A 16,276-nucleotide genomic window follows, 5' to 3' on the forward strand; every position below is an offset into this window, starting at 1 on the left:
CAGGTGTATTCCTCAAGAAATCGGCTGAGAAAATTCCAAGACATTTCTAGAAATTCTAGGCAAAAAGGGTGTCTACTTTGAAGATACTAAGTACTAAATTATTTGGATTTATTTTTGAATTTTATATCACAACATAATTCCCATACTTCCATTTGTGTTACTCAAGAGTTTTGATGACTTCATTATTATTCTAAAATGTGGAAAAAAAAATAAATAAAGAATGAGTGTGTCTAAACTTTTGACCGGTAGTATAATTTTTCAGCCTATATAAATACTGTAACACATCTTTCCTGACTATTTCGCTCTTTCTTGTGTTCCTATCGCGATTTTTCATGTCTTCCTGTTATTTTAGACAGAATTGTTGTTTTTTGACATCCTACAGAATTGGTCTCAGTCTGTTCATTTCAGCACAGCTTTTCCGCCAAAGTATGAGAGTTCTGGTTGTACACTCAGGCTGGCAAAAAGAGTCTGGTCAGCCTCTAGCTAGTGGATTATACCATTATGTAGCAAAGTGGAACAAAGGGGCCCTCATTATTCTGTTTGAGTGTATGCCATTACACAAAAGAGGCCTGATAGGCTTCCATTGTCCACCGCTGCCATGGCTTAGTCCCGTTTGGCTTTGTGTGAAGCTTCTGGGTCTTAGAGCCAGCGTGAGGCTGAGGACATCCGAGGTCCTGTGAGAAACCTGACTTTTGTTTGGGAAACACCAGCAGTCTAATAAGAAGCTACTGACTGTATTGTAATAATAATAATAAAAAAAACAGTGTTACATGTAGCTTGAGGTCTGAGACAAGAAGTTATGTAGTACATTGCAGGTTTATAAGTGTAGCAGAGTAAATTAATTTAAGTTGAATTTTATTTTGTCATTGCCAGAATGACCTCCTCTTCAGTTAAGTATTGTAATATTATACAGCACCATTAGAAAAATCTTTGTTCTTAGTTTCTCTTAGTGACTGCCATAGCATGTTTACTTCAGCATAATCACTGGAAACTTGATGACCAGTGATACAGTGCACAGGATACTTGATATACAAGATTGGAGACAAAGATTCCCATCCTGCTCGAGCCCTTTGTTACTGGATGGTTTGGGCCATCTAGTGGTAAAAATGCTGAACTCTGCATATTCAGAGTATGAAGTGGACCATTGAGGAGTGTTATGTTTACTGCTAAGGTTAATGTTGGAATTCACTTACATGTAATTGGCTAATTAGTCATAATTGAACCCTATATAATTGTGTCCTTAATAAAAACTAGCTAAAAAGAATATATAAATTGAACAACATATACATATTTTGAATTTGAACATAAACACATGGGGTAAATGTTTACAAATTTTAAAAAACATTTCAAAAATTATTTTCATCCCCACAGTTAATATTTGGTGCAGGAAAGAATAACAGCACTGCACCTTGTGTAACGTCTACACTATATGGTCAGAAGTTTCTGGACATCTGACCATCACATCTACATGAGCATCCTATTTGCTGTTATAATAACCTTCACTCTTCTGGGAAGGCTTTCCACTAGATTTTGGTTCATGGCTGTAGGGATTTGTGATCATTCAGCCACATGAACATTAGTGAGGTCAGGCACTGATGCTGGGTGAGGAGACCTGGAGTGCAGTCACTGTTCCAGGTCGTCCCAAAGGTGTTCAGTGGGGTTGAAGTCAGGGCTCTGTGCAGAAGAACTTGAGTTCTTCTACTCCAATGTTGGTAAACCATGTTTTCATGGAGCTTGCTTTGTGTACAGGGGCATTGCCATGCTGGAACATGTTTAGACCTCTTAGTTTCAGTGAAGGGGACCTTCTGATCAGAAGGTTGCGAGTTCAAATCCCTGCACCACCAAAATGCCACTGCTGGGCCCTTAACCCTCAACATCTCAGTTGTAAGAATGAGATAGCTATAATTTGCTCTGGATAAGGGCGTCTGCCAAATGCTGTAAATGTAATTCTACAGCATACAAAGACATACCTGACAGTTGTATGCTTGCAACTTTATGGCAACAGTTTGGGGAAGAACCACATATAGGTGTGATGATCATATAGTGTATCAAAGGGCACTTTTCCGTGCAGAACATTTAAACGGTTTTATATTTGTATGTTTTTCATATTCTTAGATGAGGGTCACGGGCCCAGCAGTGGCAATTTGACAGTGTTGGGATTTGAGCTCACAACCTTCTGATCAGTAGTCCACTGGTTACTGGTCCACTGGTTGCAGAACTTCTCTGGTTTCCTCCCACCTCCCAAAAATGCCAGTTGGTAGCTTATTGGCTAATATATATTACCCCTGGGTGTGCATGAGTGTGTGAATGTATGTGTGCATGGTGCCCTACAACGAACTGGCGTCCCGTCCACGGTGTATTTCTGCCTTACTCCCAGTGTTTCCGGGATAGACTCAAGATACGCCGTGACGCTGACCAGGATAAAGGGCTTACTGAAACTGAATGAGCGGGTATATACACCTAGGATAGATTCACAGTCCATTGTACGGCACCACGTGCACACATTCACACCTAGGGGGCAATTTAGTGTAGCCAGTACACCTACCAGCATGGTTTTCAGATGTGCGAGGTGTTAAGCACCACATCCACTAACTGCACACACAGATGATCAGATTGCACATTTCATTTAGCCACTTTAAATAGGATCCAAGAGTATTACCATTTCAGATTACTCTATACCAATGTAATAACTTACTATTCTTATTAACTTATTACACAGAGAGGTTTCAGCCTTTGTGCGATCTGGCTACTCATGCCTTCACTCAGAATCCAATTACAACCTGCAAAGCCGGACAAACCTCAGTGTAGGGGAAATCAGTGAAATTTAATTACTCAAGGAGAAACATGACATTGTGTATTCTTTAAGCATAATGTAATTCTCGCTATATCCTGTGAAGCAAACATGACTAGCATTTCCCCCTGAAAGCTACAGGAGTGCAAATGGAATACAGAAGGAATGTTATTTAGATAAATTTACTAACCCCCCCGTGTATTAGAGAAATGGTTGGTTCCATTGCCTAGGCGAGTGCAGTGGGTCCACAGGATTGGCTGCTCTGTGTGAGCCCATTGTTTTGGTGGGGATTTTTGGGAACAGAGTAATCCAGTAAAGGGCAGTAACTTCTTTGAAGTACATCTCTATGCACATTAAAACCAACTTGTTTGGAGGAACTGATTGACTCATTCAACTGAGCAGGTATTTCATCACATTGACTGCATGCTTGGTGTAATAGTAATGTCTTGGGGGTAAAGTACCTTTTATAGTAATAGCCAAACATAATATATCTCTGCATTACTTTTAGATGTACTTTTAAATGTTAGGATATATTTTTGAGAATGAGACTTGGAGAACCTTTCAGTTTGAAGTTGTTTAAGGTTGTTTAATGTATAGGATATGACATGAAAGTCAAAATACAGTAGATTTAAGGGCTATTAATGATTATCATTGCAGTCATGGCACTGTGTATTAACTGTAAAATGATATTTAGAGCATATGGACAACACCGAAAAGAAATTATTGTGTATATAAACACCTCAAGGACCACCCAGTTTCTGGACCCTCAACTGTAGCATGCACTCCTTTTTTTTTTTTTTTACTTAAATCATAGCTACGATTATAGATCTGTAATAGTAAATAGTAAATAGTAAATAACATTTACTAAATGTAAATGAACCATCATGTTTTTGTTGTTCGTCTCGAGCTGTCCTTAGGTGCTCTGGCACCTGTCACATCACGAGAGCAGTAGTGAAGGTCTGTCCTCACAGGATTTAAGACGCTGCCACATTCACACGTTGCAGTAGAGTGCTGCAACTTTTCCCCCACCATTTCCCCCCAGCATTTTAAGTAGAACAGTCTCAATAATGCCCTGTATTTTATCTAAGAAATATCATGACTGACTGAGAGATTCTGTTTGAACTAACACATTTGTGTTTTTCTCTGCTAATGGCCCATGTGTTGTTTAACCTCCATAATCTGTCTAGAAAAAGACACAATATGAAGGAGACCTCAAACCTCAGAGGGACATGACCTTAGAAACATTATTTCTCTTTCTTGCTCGTCTGCTCTTTCTGCATCTCTTTTATCCTCATATATCCTTGGGGTAGGCAGACTTGTGCTAATCTGCTACTTTGGATGATGACTCAGTCCTCACATACACTCCTCCACAGTCCCAGGTAAACATTGTGATCCTAAAGTTTGCCAGAATGAAGTCTGGGCCTTCAGCAATTGCGATATCCCGGACTAGTTTCTCCAAAATGATTATATGGATGTCTCTAACATTGATATCAGAGAAATGTGATTGGTGAACAGAAAGTGATGGCTAGTCGTGATATTAGATGGAAGGGATATAATGTAATCCCTATCAAGGATTGTGCAACTATTGCACACATACTTGCACACATTTGTACTTTTATTGGACAATCTTAAGCTTTCTACTAGGTGTTTTGGGGGCAATAGAAAACAATAGAGTAAATAATCCATCTCGTTCTCGATCATTACACATTCGATTGTATTTCCATGCAGTTTCTCAATAACTGCTGATGTCTTGTTACAGATGTGTCAGTGATGCCAGCTGTTAAATTTCAGCCTAAATGGAGATCAACACTAGAGGGTGTGTCACACTGTGTAATCACCTGATACTACTCTCACTGATAGACTGCATGAATCTACAATCTGGGCTAGAAAGAAGTCAGCCCCAGCCTCACTTCTTCAGACCACTGTGTTGTGCTAGGTTCCACTAAAGTGAAAAAGAATCAGTTTTAAGACATTTTCTAGCATGTTTGCCTCAAACCTCCATGGTTGGGGGTTTGATTCCCGCCTCTGTCCTGTGTGCGCGGCGCTTGCATGTTCTCCCAGTGATTTGGGGTTTTCCTCTGGGTACTCTTGTTCCCTCTCCCAGTCCGAAGACGTGCCTTGTAGGCTGATTGCCATTTCCAAATTGTCTGTAGTGTATGAGTGTGTGTGATTGTGCCCTGTGATGAGTTGGCACCCTGTCCAGGGTGTCCTCATGCCCCGAGTCCCCTGGCATAGGCTCCAGGCGTCCCATGACCTTGTGCAGGATAAGCTGTACAGAAAATGGATGAAAGGATGGAAGACATTTGTTAACATTCTGATGTGGATGTCAGAAATTAAACCTGATGTCTTTTTATGATTGAAAGACCTAGAGGCTTAGCCCTAATAGTCTGTTTATACCAGTAACCCCTGTGAACAGACTTTACATTTTCAGCAGTTTTGCCATTAAAATGACATGAAAATATAAATCGTTGTGAACATATATAATTGCTTTATCACTATTATGCCTTAATTTAACTCTTGTTTATAAGCATGGGGACTGAGACTAATGAGCAGTTAAGGTGAGCATTTGAAAGTCACTTAGAGATACAAGTTAAATTAAATATCTGATATTGAGAAGTGAGCATGTGCTTTGCGGTCTGACAGGATTTGTGCCCTGTCGCCAGTAAGCTGTGTTGTGATTATGCTTGCATTTATTTGTCTGCTGTCTCTGTGGTTCTATTGAGCAAATTGTCCAGGCTCATGTCTGCTCTGTATCCCCCACACAGGCTGCTGAGGCTACCACATAACTAAACGATGACTCAGGTTATTTAACTAGTTTATTTAAGGGTTTTCCCTGACTGCAGCACAAATTTGAAATATCTCTCCCCGGGTACCCGTGTAGGTAGCCTTCTCTTTAATTAATTGATGACTTTTTGTCACTTATAACACTCAGAAGACCAACATGTGTAGCTCCACCATTGTTTATAAACCATTAGCCAACCAGAGAAGCAGATTATAGCATTTGTTATGACTGGACACCCTCTGTTGCTAGAGTTAAATCTCTAGCATAATCCTCCTATTGACCAGGACAAACACACACACACACCATCAGTCCCACACAGTTTGTGGATGATATAGGGGTGTGATCCTCCGAGTATGGTGCTTTGCTTTGTTTGTGTGTTCTTTGGCAATACAAATGTACAATTATTTGTCATGCCAATAAAGCACTTGAAAACTAAAAACCGAAACTGTGCCTGTGTGTGTGTGTGTGTGTGTGTGTCTGTGTGTGTGAGTATGAGTGTGGGAGGGAGTAGGGGGTAGAGGCTGATTGTCTATTGGTCAGGCTACACTTGACTTGATGTATTATCCTGAGTGTTGGGAGTTGCTGGTGGGAATTCTTTAGGACTCTCAGCTCCAGAATGTTCTGGTGTTCATGCAACTCTTGCTGGCTAGAAGAAAAGCACAAATTTACTTTCATCTTTATTTACAGAACTGGAAAATGAAGTAATAGGAATATTTGTCATGCAGTAATTATTTGGTAAGTGGGATTTTTTTGAAATTCATTAACAGTCCTTAGACTTTGGTCTCGTAGTACAACCCCAATTCCAAAAAAGTTGGGACACTGTGTAAAATGTAAATAAATGTAAATGAAAACAGAATGCAAGGATTTGCAAATCTGATAAATTCATATGTTATTCACAACAGAACATATCAAATGTTTAAACTGAGTAAATGTACCATTTTAAGAAAAAAAAAATGAGGTAATTTTGAATTTGATGACCGCAAAAGTTGATCTCAAAAAAATTGGTACGGGGCAACAAAAGGCTGGAAAAGTAAGTGTTACTGAAAAGAAACAGTTTAAACAGGTTAAATGGCAACAGGTCAGTAACATGATTGGGTATAATAAGAGTATCTTAGAGAGGCAGAGTCTTACAGAAGTAAAGATGGGCAGAGGTTCACCAATCTGAAAAAAACTGCATCTATAATTTGTGGAACAATTTCAGAATAATGTTCCTCAGCATAAAATTATGAGAAGACTATGAATATCTCATCATCTACAGTGCATAATATAATCAAAAGATTCCGAGAATCAGGAGAAATCTCTGTGTGCAAGGGACAAGGATGAAAATCAGTATTGCATGCCCGTGATCTTCAGGCCCTCAGGCGGCACTGCATTAAAAGCAGGCATGACTCTGTAATGGAAATCACTGCAAGGGCTCAGAAACACCTCCAGAACTCATTGTTGGTGAACACAGTTCGCCGTTCCATCCACAAATGCTGGTTAAAGCTCTATCATGCAAAGAAGAATCCATATGTGAACATGACCCAGAAATGCCACCGTCTTCTCTGGGCCAAAGCTCATTTAAAATGGACTAAGGCAAAGTGGAAAACTGTTCTTTGGTCAGACGAATCAAAATTTTAAATTCTTTTTGGAAACCATGGACGTCATGTCCTCTAAACTAAAGAGGACTAAAGAGGAGAGGGACCATCCGGCTTTTTTTTATCAGCGCTCAGTTCAAAAGCCTGAGTCTCTGATGGTATGGAGGTGCATTAGTGCCTGTGGAATGGGCAGCTTGAACATCTGGAAAGGCACCATCAATTCCGAAAGGTATATCCATGTTTTAGAGCAACATATTCTTCCATCCAGATTCCATCAAATCTTTACTTCTGAGAGACTCTGCTTCTATAAGATACTCTATTGAAACCCAGTCATGTTACTGACCTGTTGCCAATTAACCTAATTAGTTGCGAAATGTTCCTCCAGCTGTTTCTTTTTAGTAACACTTACTTAGAGTATGGCCATATGGTGGCGTGATCTGACATCTAGATATTTGGTGGTACTGTACAGGATAACTCATAGTTAACCGTTTTCACTTTGAAAACAGTTGTGAAGTTGAGAAAATGGTAGGCACCTGATTAAACCTTTTAATGTTTTTTTTTTTTTTTTGGTATAGAAGATTTTTAGCCATTTAGGCTATCATGAGACATGCATTATTTTGCTATGCTTTCAGTGCAAGCATTCACACCACAAAGTTGAGCTAATTACAGTGCTCTAGTACTATGAATGTCTTGTATTATATATCAATAAGGAATTCTGCCTTTCTGCACAATCGCAAAACTAGAAACAGGAAGTAATGTGACAAAATGAACTGATCATGTTGCTCAACGCACAGTACCAAGAGCTCATAGCTTTCACACCTGAAGTGGACTGTACCATGGTTTGGTGGAAGTTGGTTCTCTGGACTGTTCCCAGTCTTGAAAATGTGTCTTGTTCACACACTACATATGTCAGCAAGGTAGTATTCTGAAAACACCTTAATTCCTAAGTGATTTAGTTTTATAAGGTCCTACTTCAACAATCATGTGGAGATTTACGCTTACATGAGCAGTTTCTTTTCCTCTATGCTGTACAGGAAGATTAAATGGTGGATATTGTAACACAAACAATGCCTGCAGAAAGTGACATACACGTGGCCAGAAGCTTTCTAACGAAGATTGTGCAAAGTTCTATGAGGTATCTTGTAGTAATTGGCCCCTCCCTAGTTTTCCATGACTCCCAAGTTGCATGAGCCTTTACTGTGTAGTGTAGCATCCACCCATACTCCACCATCAACTATACTGCCATGTAGTGTAGCTGTGCTGTTAATGAGCAAGCAAGGGATTATTCTGATTCCCAAAAAGCCATTTTTATTAGATTTCTTGAAACTAGTAATAATCTATGCAGTAGCATTTGTATTATTTAATAAATTAATCTTTTATTTATTTATTTAGTTAGTTAGTTATTTTTAATTCAAAGAGACATTGCTGCATTATGTTTAGTTGATGGTTCTGCCTAATAATGTGTCGTATTTCCTTCCTTATCTTGCATGCTTCTCAGGAAGAATCGGGTCAAAGGGTATGTGTGTTGCAAATCAGTAAATATTTACAGTAATTGTCTTTTGTTATTAGGATGTTATTCTACAGATGCTTATATATACCTTCAGGCATGCATATGCAAGTGATCAGGGAATCAGCTGCCTTCCTACTTTATCTTGGTAGTGTCAAAGCATATTGTTGAGTGCAACGTTTGCGTCCCTTTTGATTTGATGAAAAAAATATCAAATAAAAAAGGGAAGCCATACCTCCAAGTTTATCTAAACATAATTCAATGTTCATGTAATGGTGTTTCCTATTGAAAAACTGTTAGAGGTATCACAAGTATCTGCCTAAACATTACAGCAGTTGAATGAGAAATTTTCCTTATAAGCAAGCTGAAAAGTACTAAATTTTTTATATCTTACAGTGGTGCTTGAAAGTTTGTGAACCTAAATATGACCTAAAACATCATCAGATTTTCACACAAGTCCTAAAAGTAAACAAAGAGAACCCAGTGAAACAAATGAGACAAAATATTATAAAATGATCCAGTATTACATGTCTGTGAGTGGCAAAAGTATGCAAACCTCTAGGATTAGCAGTTAATTTGAAGGTGAAATTAGAGTCAGTTATATGTTCATGCGTCCACCATCAGGAGAACACTCGCTTCACTGCTGCAGTGTCCGGTGTAAAATTTTAGCAGCTTATAGAGCTTACAAACTTCAGTTTTGTCGTCATTCCACACAAGAGACATTATCTTTACCCACAGCATGAAATCGATGTGTTTCCAGCCCTCTTTTTATTGACAGGATAAATCGGCCCTGATCATTGGATGTTTTTACACTATCGGCCAATGGCGGATAGCGTGAAAAATATCCTTTATCGGCAGACACATCGGTGCATCTCTACCTAAAACAGATAATCTTGATCTTTCAAGAGAAGAGTATAAAAAGATATTAAAGTGTTTAGAGACACTATTACTAACAGTAAAAACCCATGTTTCATAAATGAGACAAATCATCAGCAGATGACCTAAAAATCCTTGGAATAGAGAAAACAGCCTTTTTGACTTGCTTATGATAATGAAGAGCCATCTGTAATACCAAATTCACTTGAAAAACTTATTGGTTTCATCATTTCACAGCGAGGGTATGGAAACTTTTGCACTCAAATGTATCTTTTAAACCACTCTTATCTGTTGACCTTTTAGGAAGAATGAACCTTTTTGCAGACCTCACACTTGGAATTCTTCCAAAGTCTCTGAGAATTCCTCAGAAGTTCATGAGACTGAAGATACTGCTATGCTTGAACCTGTGTGGCAGACAAAGCATGATGCAGGGTGAGAAATTTCCATCAAAAACGGTGTTTTACTGTGGCCCTTTTAATTAAAAAATGTATTGAATTGTTCGTCATAAAGTAGCAATATTTCTGTTTATTCTTTCAGTTCATCCTCAAATGACTTCATCAGTTGTTGGGGCCAGACAAATCTGCAGTACGCGTCATGCCAGTTCAGCTCAGTGGGCAACATGGAACTTCTAGAGCGCTCCTCCAACACGCATCACATTGGAGCAGAAATGTTACCAACCATGAGAATTGGTGATAAACATAACTCTGGATATAGAGCATTTTCCTCTAGCACACCTGAACAGTGTTTGTCAGAAAGTGCCGCCTCATCAGAGTGCATGTTTTATCAGGGCAGCCAAAGTGAACACAGCACGTACCTACAGATTCCTGTGAGTAATGAAGGTTGTATCAGCCATAAGATCGAGGACCAAGCTGGATCCAGATTCTTCTCCTCTGGGAGGTTGAATATTAACCCTGCGTGGCATGTTCCAGAGAAATCTTCAGCAGCTTACTCGCCACCCCCTCCAGCGCCACCTTTACGCAATGACAGTTTCACAGCAACTAAAGTTCATGAAAAGGGATTAGGGATCCCATACTCGCATGGACCACCTGCACATTCCCATCAGAAATCCCATAGTAGAGTTACAGACAGGCAGGCTGATAACTATCAATTTACTGAACAAGGACTCCAATCACAACATAGCTACAACCCACCATCTAAAAAAGATTTTCTCCAAGTTAAGCTATCAGCTGAGGACCACTGCCCAAACAAGTTGAATACCACAAAGCTTTATTCCTTATCTAGTACTGATGTAAGACAAGGCCAGAACCCCTTTTCTTGTCAGCCTCAGCATCACCGGCAGCATAGTGATGAGAGTCCCTTCTACCTTTATCCCAGGAATACGTTTGCACCCAAGATGCAGAGTGTTGGCATCTACTACCGCAGCCTGCAGAATCTTCCCACTAATGTGGGTTTCCAGAAGCAAACTGGAAGTGCCACAGGGTCTCTGTCTAGTGCAGCTCCTGACAACAGCTCTGGTGGAATGGCTAATTATCGCTACTATTGCATCGCTTCTGAGGAGTCCACACAAGGGATCTCAGATGGAGTTGGAGAGCATAAATGGAGGCCAGAATCAGAGCCTATCCATGCTAGCAGTGACAGGAACCTAGCAAACTATCAAAGAACTATAAAATTAAAGTACCCTCTAACTTCCCTGCAGGCATCTGAGAACAAAAGCTACAAACACACAGTCAGTCCTCCAAAATTAGAAGCTCCAAGTCCAGCAATAGTGAAGCCGAACTCTGGGAAAAAAGAGAAGGAAAATCAATGGAGTAAGGATGGAGGAATTTCTGAGAACCACCGCAACAACATTGTGAACCAACAGGCAGAGCAGAGATCTCTTACCACCAGAGCACACAAAGATACACAAAATGACCCTTGGATCTCCAAGAATGGACATAAAATCTGCCCTCAGAAGACCCCATTGTTACATTCTTTAGCTCAGGAGAACAGGATTCTGGCTGACAGTAACATGATTACAACAAAAGGATGCGCACTGCAAGAAAAACCTTATACCATAAGTAGCAAGCAAGGAAGACGAAGTGACCGCTATGCCACTACTTTGCTCAATGAGATCCAAGAAAAGAGAGCCCAGCTTCAAAAGAGCCGGAGTGCTGCTAACCTAAATTGTCCTAGAGAATCTGAGGAGGACCTAGGGGTCTGGAAGTCTACAGAGACATCGACATCCTCTTCAGATGGATCTTTTACAAGCACCTACAAAGACCACCTGAAAGAGGCACAAGCTCGAGTTCTACAGGCCACGTCATTTAAAAGGAGAGATCTGGAGCTTCCAGAGAATGAAACATTTCAAGGTCAGTTAGGCACAAAGTCAGATTCTACCAATGGCCATGTATCCCGCATTGGAAGTCGAAAGCGTTTCCCCCTGGACAAAAGGGTCCATTCTTTCTCAGAGCCTGACAAGATCAATGAAGTGGGTGTAGAAGAAAAAGCCTCACAACAAGCAACTCTTGGCTCCTTTGTAGATAGATTTAAGTTCTTTGAAGGAGCTTCTAGACCAACATTCTCCAAGCCCATCCCAAGGAAATCCCAACTGAACATCAGTGAAAGCGTCGGCGGAGGAGAAAATAGGTTTACTTTGCTTGTAGGTGAAAATGATAGAAAGTCTACATCAAAACAGCAATTCAATAACACCACAGCTGAAGAACAGCAGCGACTAGGCACTTTTGCAGAGTATGAGGCAACATGGAACTTGCAGAGGAAGTCAATAGGAGGAAGAACATCCAGCAGATATCACTCTGCAGAGAACATTTTGGATTCAGGGAAAGAAGAAGGTAACAACATGGTGTGCATCCATGAAAGATCCAGGTCCTCTCCTTCCGCAGATTTTCATGGGGAAGTAAGTTATTATAATTTTTTGGTTATCCAGTAAGCAATGCCTGAACTGAGACATCCATGGATGTCTGTTACTGGGCCTGTTATTGGTCTGAATTTTGTTGTTACTGGTCTGTCTTGATTTTGTCTCGTTGATTTGGTATATAAGGTTGACATCTTGCATATTACTGCAATAGTCGTCTTTGTTCCATTATGCTTATTATAGAGAATTTAAAAAAAAAACTTTTTTGTGTTCATAGGGCGTGCTTTCTGCTTTAATCTCAGATATTGCAATTAAGTTGAGTTTCTTTTTGCATAATAAAAGCTGTCATTGCACTACTGCCATTCTGGCTGATGATAAGATAATGATAATGATTGAATTACCACTTAAACAGAAGAGCAGTTACAGAGAAAAAGGGTACATTTTAGGTGATTATACTTTAGTTGTAATGGAGGCAGTTCTGCACTATTTCTCGAATTTAGCAAACATACACTGTTAGTGGTAGGATATTAAATGCTTTATAGGTTGACTTTCCTATACTGTAAATGTTGGTTGTTGTTAACTTGTTGCTTTCTTTGCTGCAAAGTAATTTAGAAATCCTGATCCACAATGCTATTCTGATAAAGGGCTCAGTGTGTGTTAACTTATTGTTAACTGATGTTTCCTTCCCTTTTCCCCTCTAGAAAATCAGTCTGTCTACAGAGAAGCCTGTGGCAGCGTCTCATCCAGAACACACACTAGACCCAGAGAAAATTCATAGTGAAAGGTTAGACTCTATCTTAACTTGTCCAAAATCTGTTTAAGATACCAAATAAATTATAACGATGCTAGGATTTCTGGCGTTCTAGCTACTATACCTCATTTAACAAGACCACAGCTCTGAAGAAACATGAGCAAGGGACAGCACTGTCTAAATGGTTAAATGTAAATGTAGCGTGAAACCTAGACTTTGTGACTGAAGGAAAATCCAATTCTAAGGCAATATTTTAAATCCAGCTTTTGTATAATGTTCTCTTCTCAGGTCGACATTTCTGTATTCTAAATTCTTTATTCTAATATTTTCAGATACTGGATTTTTGATTTCCATGAGCTGTAAGACATAATCATCAAAATTAAAACAAAAAGAGGCTTGAAATATTTCCCTTTATGTGTAATGAATCTAGAATATATGAAAGTTCCACTTTTTGAATTAAATTACGGAAAAAATTGAACTTTTCCACAATATTCACATTTTTGGAGCTGTACCTGTATAATATAGTTATACCAATAGTGTAATATATTGTATGCAATGTATGTGGATAACAACAACAACAACAAAACAACAACAACAACAACAATAATAATAATAATAATAATAATTCTTTATGCTCTAAATAATGCTCAGTCCTGCCAATGTATACCTAATAACTTTTCTACATATGTCAAAAAAAACAGACTCTTAAAATACAGTAAATCTATCTTCCATTTTTTCCCCCAGTTCTGTCTTATTTTGTTGAAACCTCATTATAACTTTAAAATACCAGCTTTCAATTCTAAAACATATTATTCAGGAACTTCTATGAATTATTCAATAACTATAGCACAACTAATTTCAAAAAGTACGTGTTTGGGCGCTAAGTATAATTTTATAATATTTGGAGGTACTTTGGATTAAAGGAGAGTTAATATCTTCTCCTCTCTTCTGTGCTGCCATGAACACTGTAATGTAGATTCCAGGTTGAATAGCAGGCTAGCAGGCTATGTGTCTGGTGGTAAGTGTGTCAGTTTAGCCAGTTGAAACTGCTTGGATTGCCAGCAACAGAAACTTTTTAGCTCCACCAAGACTGCACTGTAAACTGACTCCATTCTATAGAGAAGGTAGACAAGGACGGATTTAAAGTGAACGCCATAATCTGTTATTATTATAACACAAAAAAGATCATGCTTGAGGTCTGAATAATCATTTAGATCGGTACATGTGCGTGTTTTCTGTCACAGTGCATCTGAAAAGGGTCAGAATCAACTCAACATTTCTGACCCTCTGAGGTCCAGCAGAAGGAATGATCTGGAACACAGAGACATAACACAGCCTCTGAACTCAACCCACATCACAAAAGGATCTTGCCCACCATCTTCATACCCTCATCATCTCCGTTTTCAAGACTCAATATTCAAGCTTTCATCTAGCAATAAAGGCAGTGCAACACAAAAGCCTAGTGACCACAATGACAACGAATCCACACAGCTAGAAACCACATCCTCATCCTCTCTGAGTAACTCCCAGCAGACAGATCCACATGCTGCTACAACACCACAGAGTGACTGGACGTGGTATAATGGCGAACCAATCCCTTCTGTGGTACCTTCAGCAACACCCAAATTCCCTTTCCCTCATTGTGGTAGTGAATTGACTGCACCCTCAAAATATGGGTATTCACAGGGGTCTTCAATTTCACCCCAGAAGCTTACTGATGAACTCCTTGCCAGCGTGCAGTATTCAGATATTCACAGGTGACCACTCAGATGTTTCATCATAATTCCCACAAGTTTGAGTCTTGCTTTATTTTAAATGTTTAATTTAGTAAAGGTCTTTTTTTTCTACACTCAAAGGTTCTTTGGATAGTTTTTATCTTCCAAAAGGGGCTCTGCTTGGAACCCTCTCTAAAAGGCAAACGTTGTAGGGTTCTAGACTTTTGCTTGAACCACTGCAAATTGATTATTTTATGATAACAGCATTTTCCAAAGTGGTTAATTCCTTGTATAACAGCAATTTGACGACAGTTGCATTGTTTTTCATTTATTAATAAACAACACTGTTTATAGTTCAATTGAATGAAAGTTCCTGTTATCACTTACATTATAGCATTATAACATTGAATTACAATTGGCACTACACTACACTTCTAGAAAATTTATCAGCACCTTCAGATCAATCAGATTCGAGAATAGCCTTGTGGAATAATATTACATGACATGCTTTTTTTTTTTTTTTTTTAAAGTTATCTATGATGCGTTGCTATTTTGCAATAACAAGTTATCTGTCTCCCAATGTAGTAACCTAAAGGAGAACACAACAGAGCCCAGCTCTGCCGTGAAAAACATTCCCATGAGGATTGTCCATGCAGAAGGCAGCTCTGATACAGAAACTAAGCATTATCTGGTTCCCACTGAGTCACCTGGAGGCACTGATAAAGGGTTTACACACCAGCTAAACCTACCGTGCTCTCCAGAGCAGCCTCCTTCCCTTTTCCATGCCGTGCAATTGAGTTCTTCAGAAGTCCACAAGATGGACAGCACAGAGACAGTGAGTGCAGCTCCCACTGGCCTCTCTGAGGAGGATGAGAAGAGAGAAGAACTAGCCAGAGACATCATGGGAATGGATAAGAGTCTAGTAGACATTTTGGATCAGAGCAAGATGAAGACTACTATGGACCTGATGGAAGGGATCTACCCTCAGGGAGAGCAGCTTCTAGAGGGTTTACAGCAAAGGAGAAAATCGGCTTCAAAGCAATCTCCCAAAAGCACACAGGAGAAGTGAGTACATGTTGTGTTTGAGTATGAGAGAGGCAGTTTAGATTAGTGATGTTACACTCAACCTCCAGATGTCTGAATGATTAGGGCTAATTCAACAGGGCTGCAGAATACTAAATATTACACAGTTTGTGGATTTAGGTTTTGTCTCTGTATCAACAAGAATAACCTTTGCCGTCCTCTGCTGGTGTAATAATGCATATTATTTTAACACTTTATATCTTTATATATAAAAAAATTTGTTGCAGTGTGAAAAGTTCCTGTTGGTATGAGTCACAGCAGCAGACTTCTTATCCTGTTGGTCCCCAGGGTTTTTTGTACACATGTATATAGTGGTCAATTTATATTTAATCTTAATTATTAAATTGTGTCACATATTTAAAAATGCCTGAATTTCATTGTT

The 16,276-nt window shown here is 39.2% G+C and overlaps 1 protein-coding gene across 2 annotated transcripts in view; it reads left to right on the forward strand.

Annotated features, from left to right (window-relative positions):
* The window catches only part of shroom2b (shroom family member 2b), a 28,840-nt gene that overhangs the window by 10,362 nt on the left and 2,202 nt on the right, over positions 1 to 16,276 (forward strand). For both annotated transcript variants that reach the window (XM_017479035.3, XM_047157986.2), the window contains exons 3-7: positions 9,837 to 9,965; positions 10,071 to 12,387; positions 13,047 to 13,129; positions 14,341 to 14,853; positions 15,397 to 15,876. In XM_017479035.3, the coding sequence (XP_017334524.2) occupies positions 9,837 to 9,965; positions 10,071 to 12,387; positions 13,047 to 13,129; positions 14,341 to 14,853; positions 15,397 to 15,876 (3,522 nt within the window). The remainder of the gene's footprint in view (positions 1 to 9,836; positions 9,966 to 10,070; positions 12,388 to 13,046; positions 13,130 to 14,340; positions 14,854 to 15,396; positions 15,877 to 16,276) is intronic.

Source organism: Ictalurus punctatus, chromosome 10, assembly GCF_001660625.3.
Source record: "Ictalurus punctatus breed USDA103 chromosome 10, Coco_2.0, whole genome shotgun sequence".
NCBI classification, from domain to species: domain Eukaryota; kingdom Metazoa; phylum Chordata; class Actinopteri; order Siluriformes; family Ictaluridae; genus Ictalurus; species Ictalurus punctatus.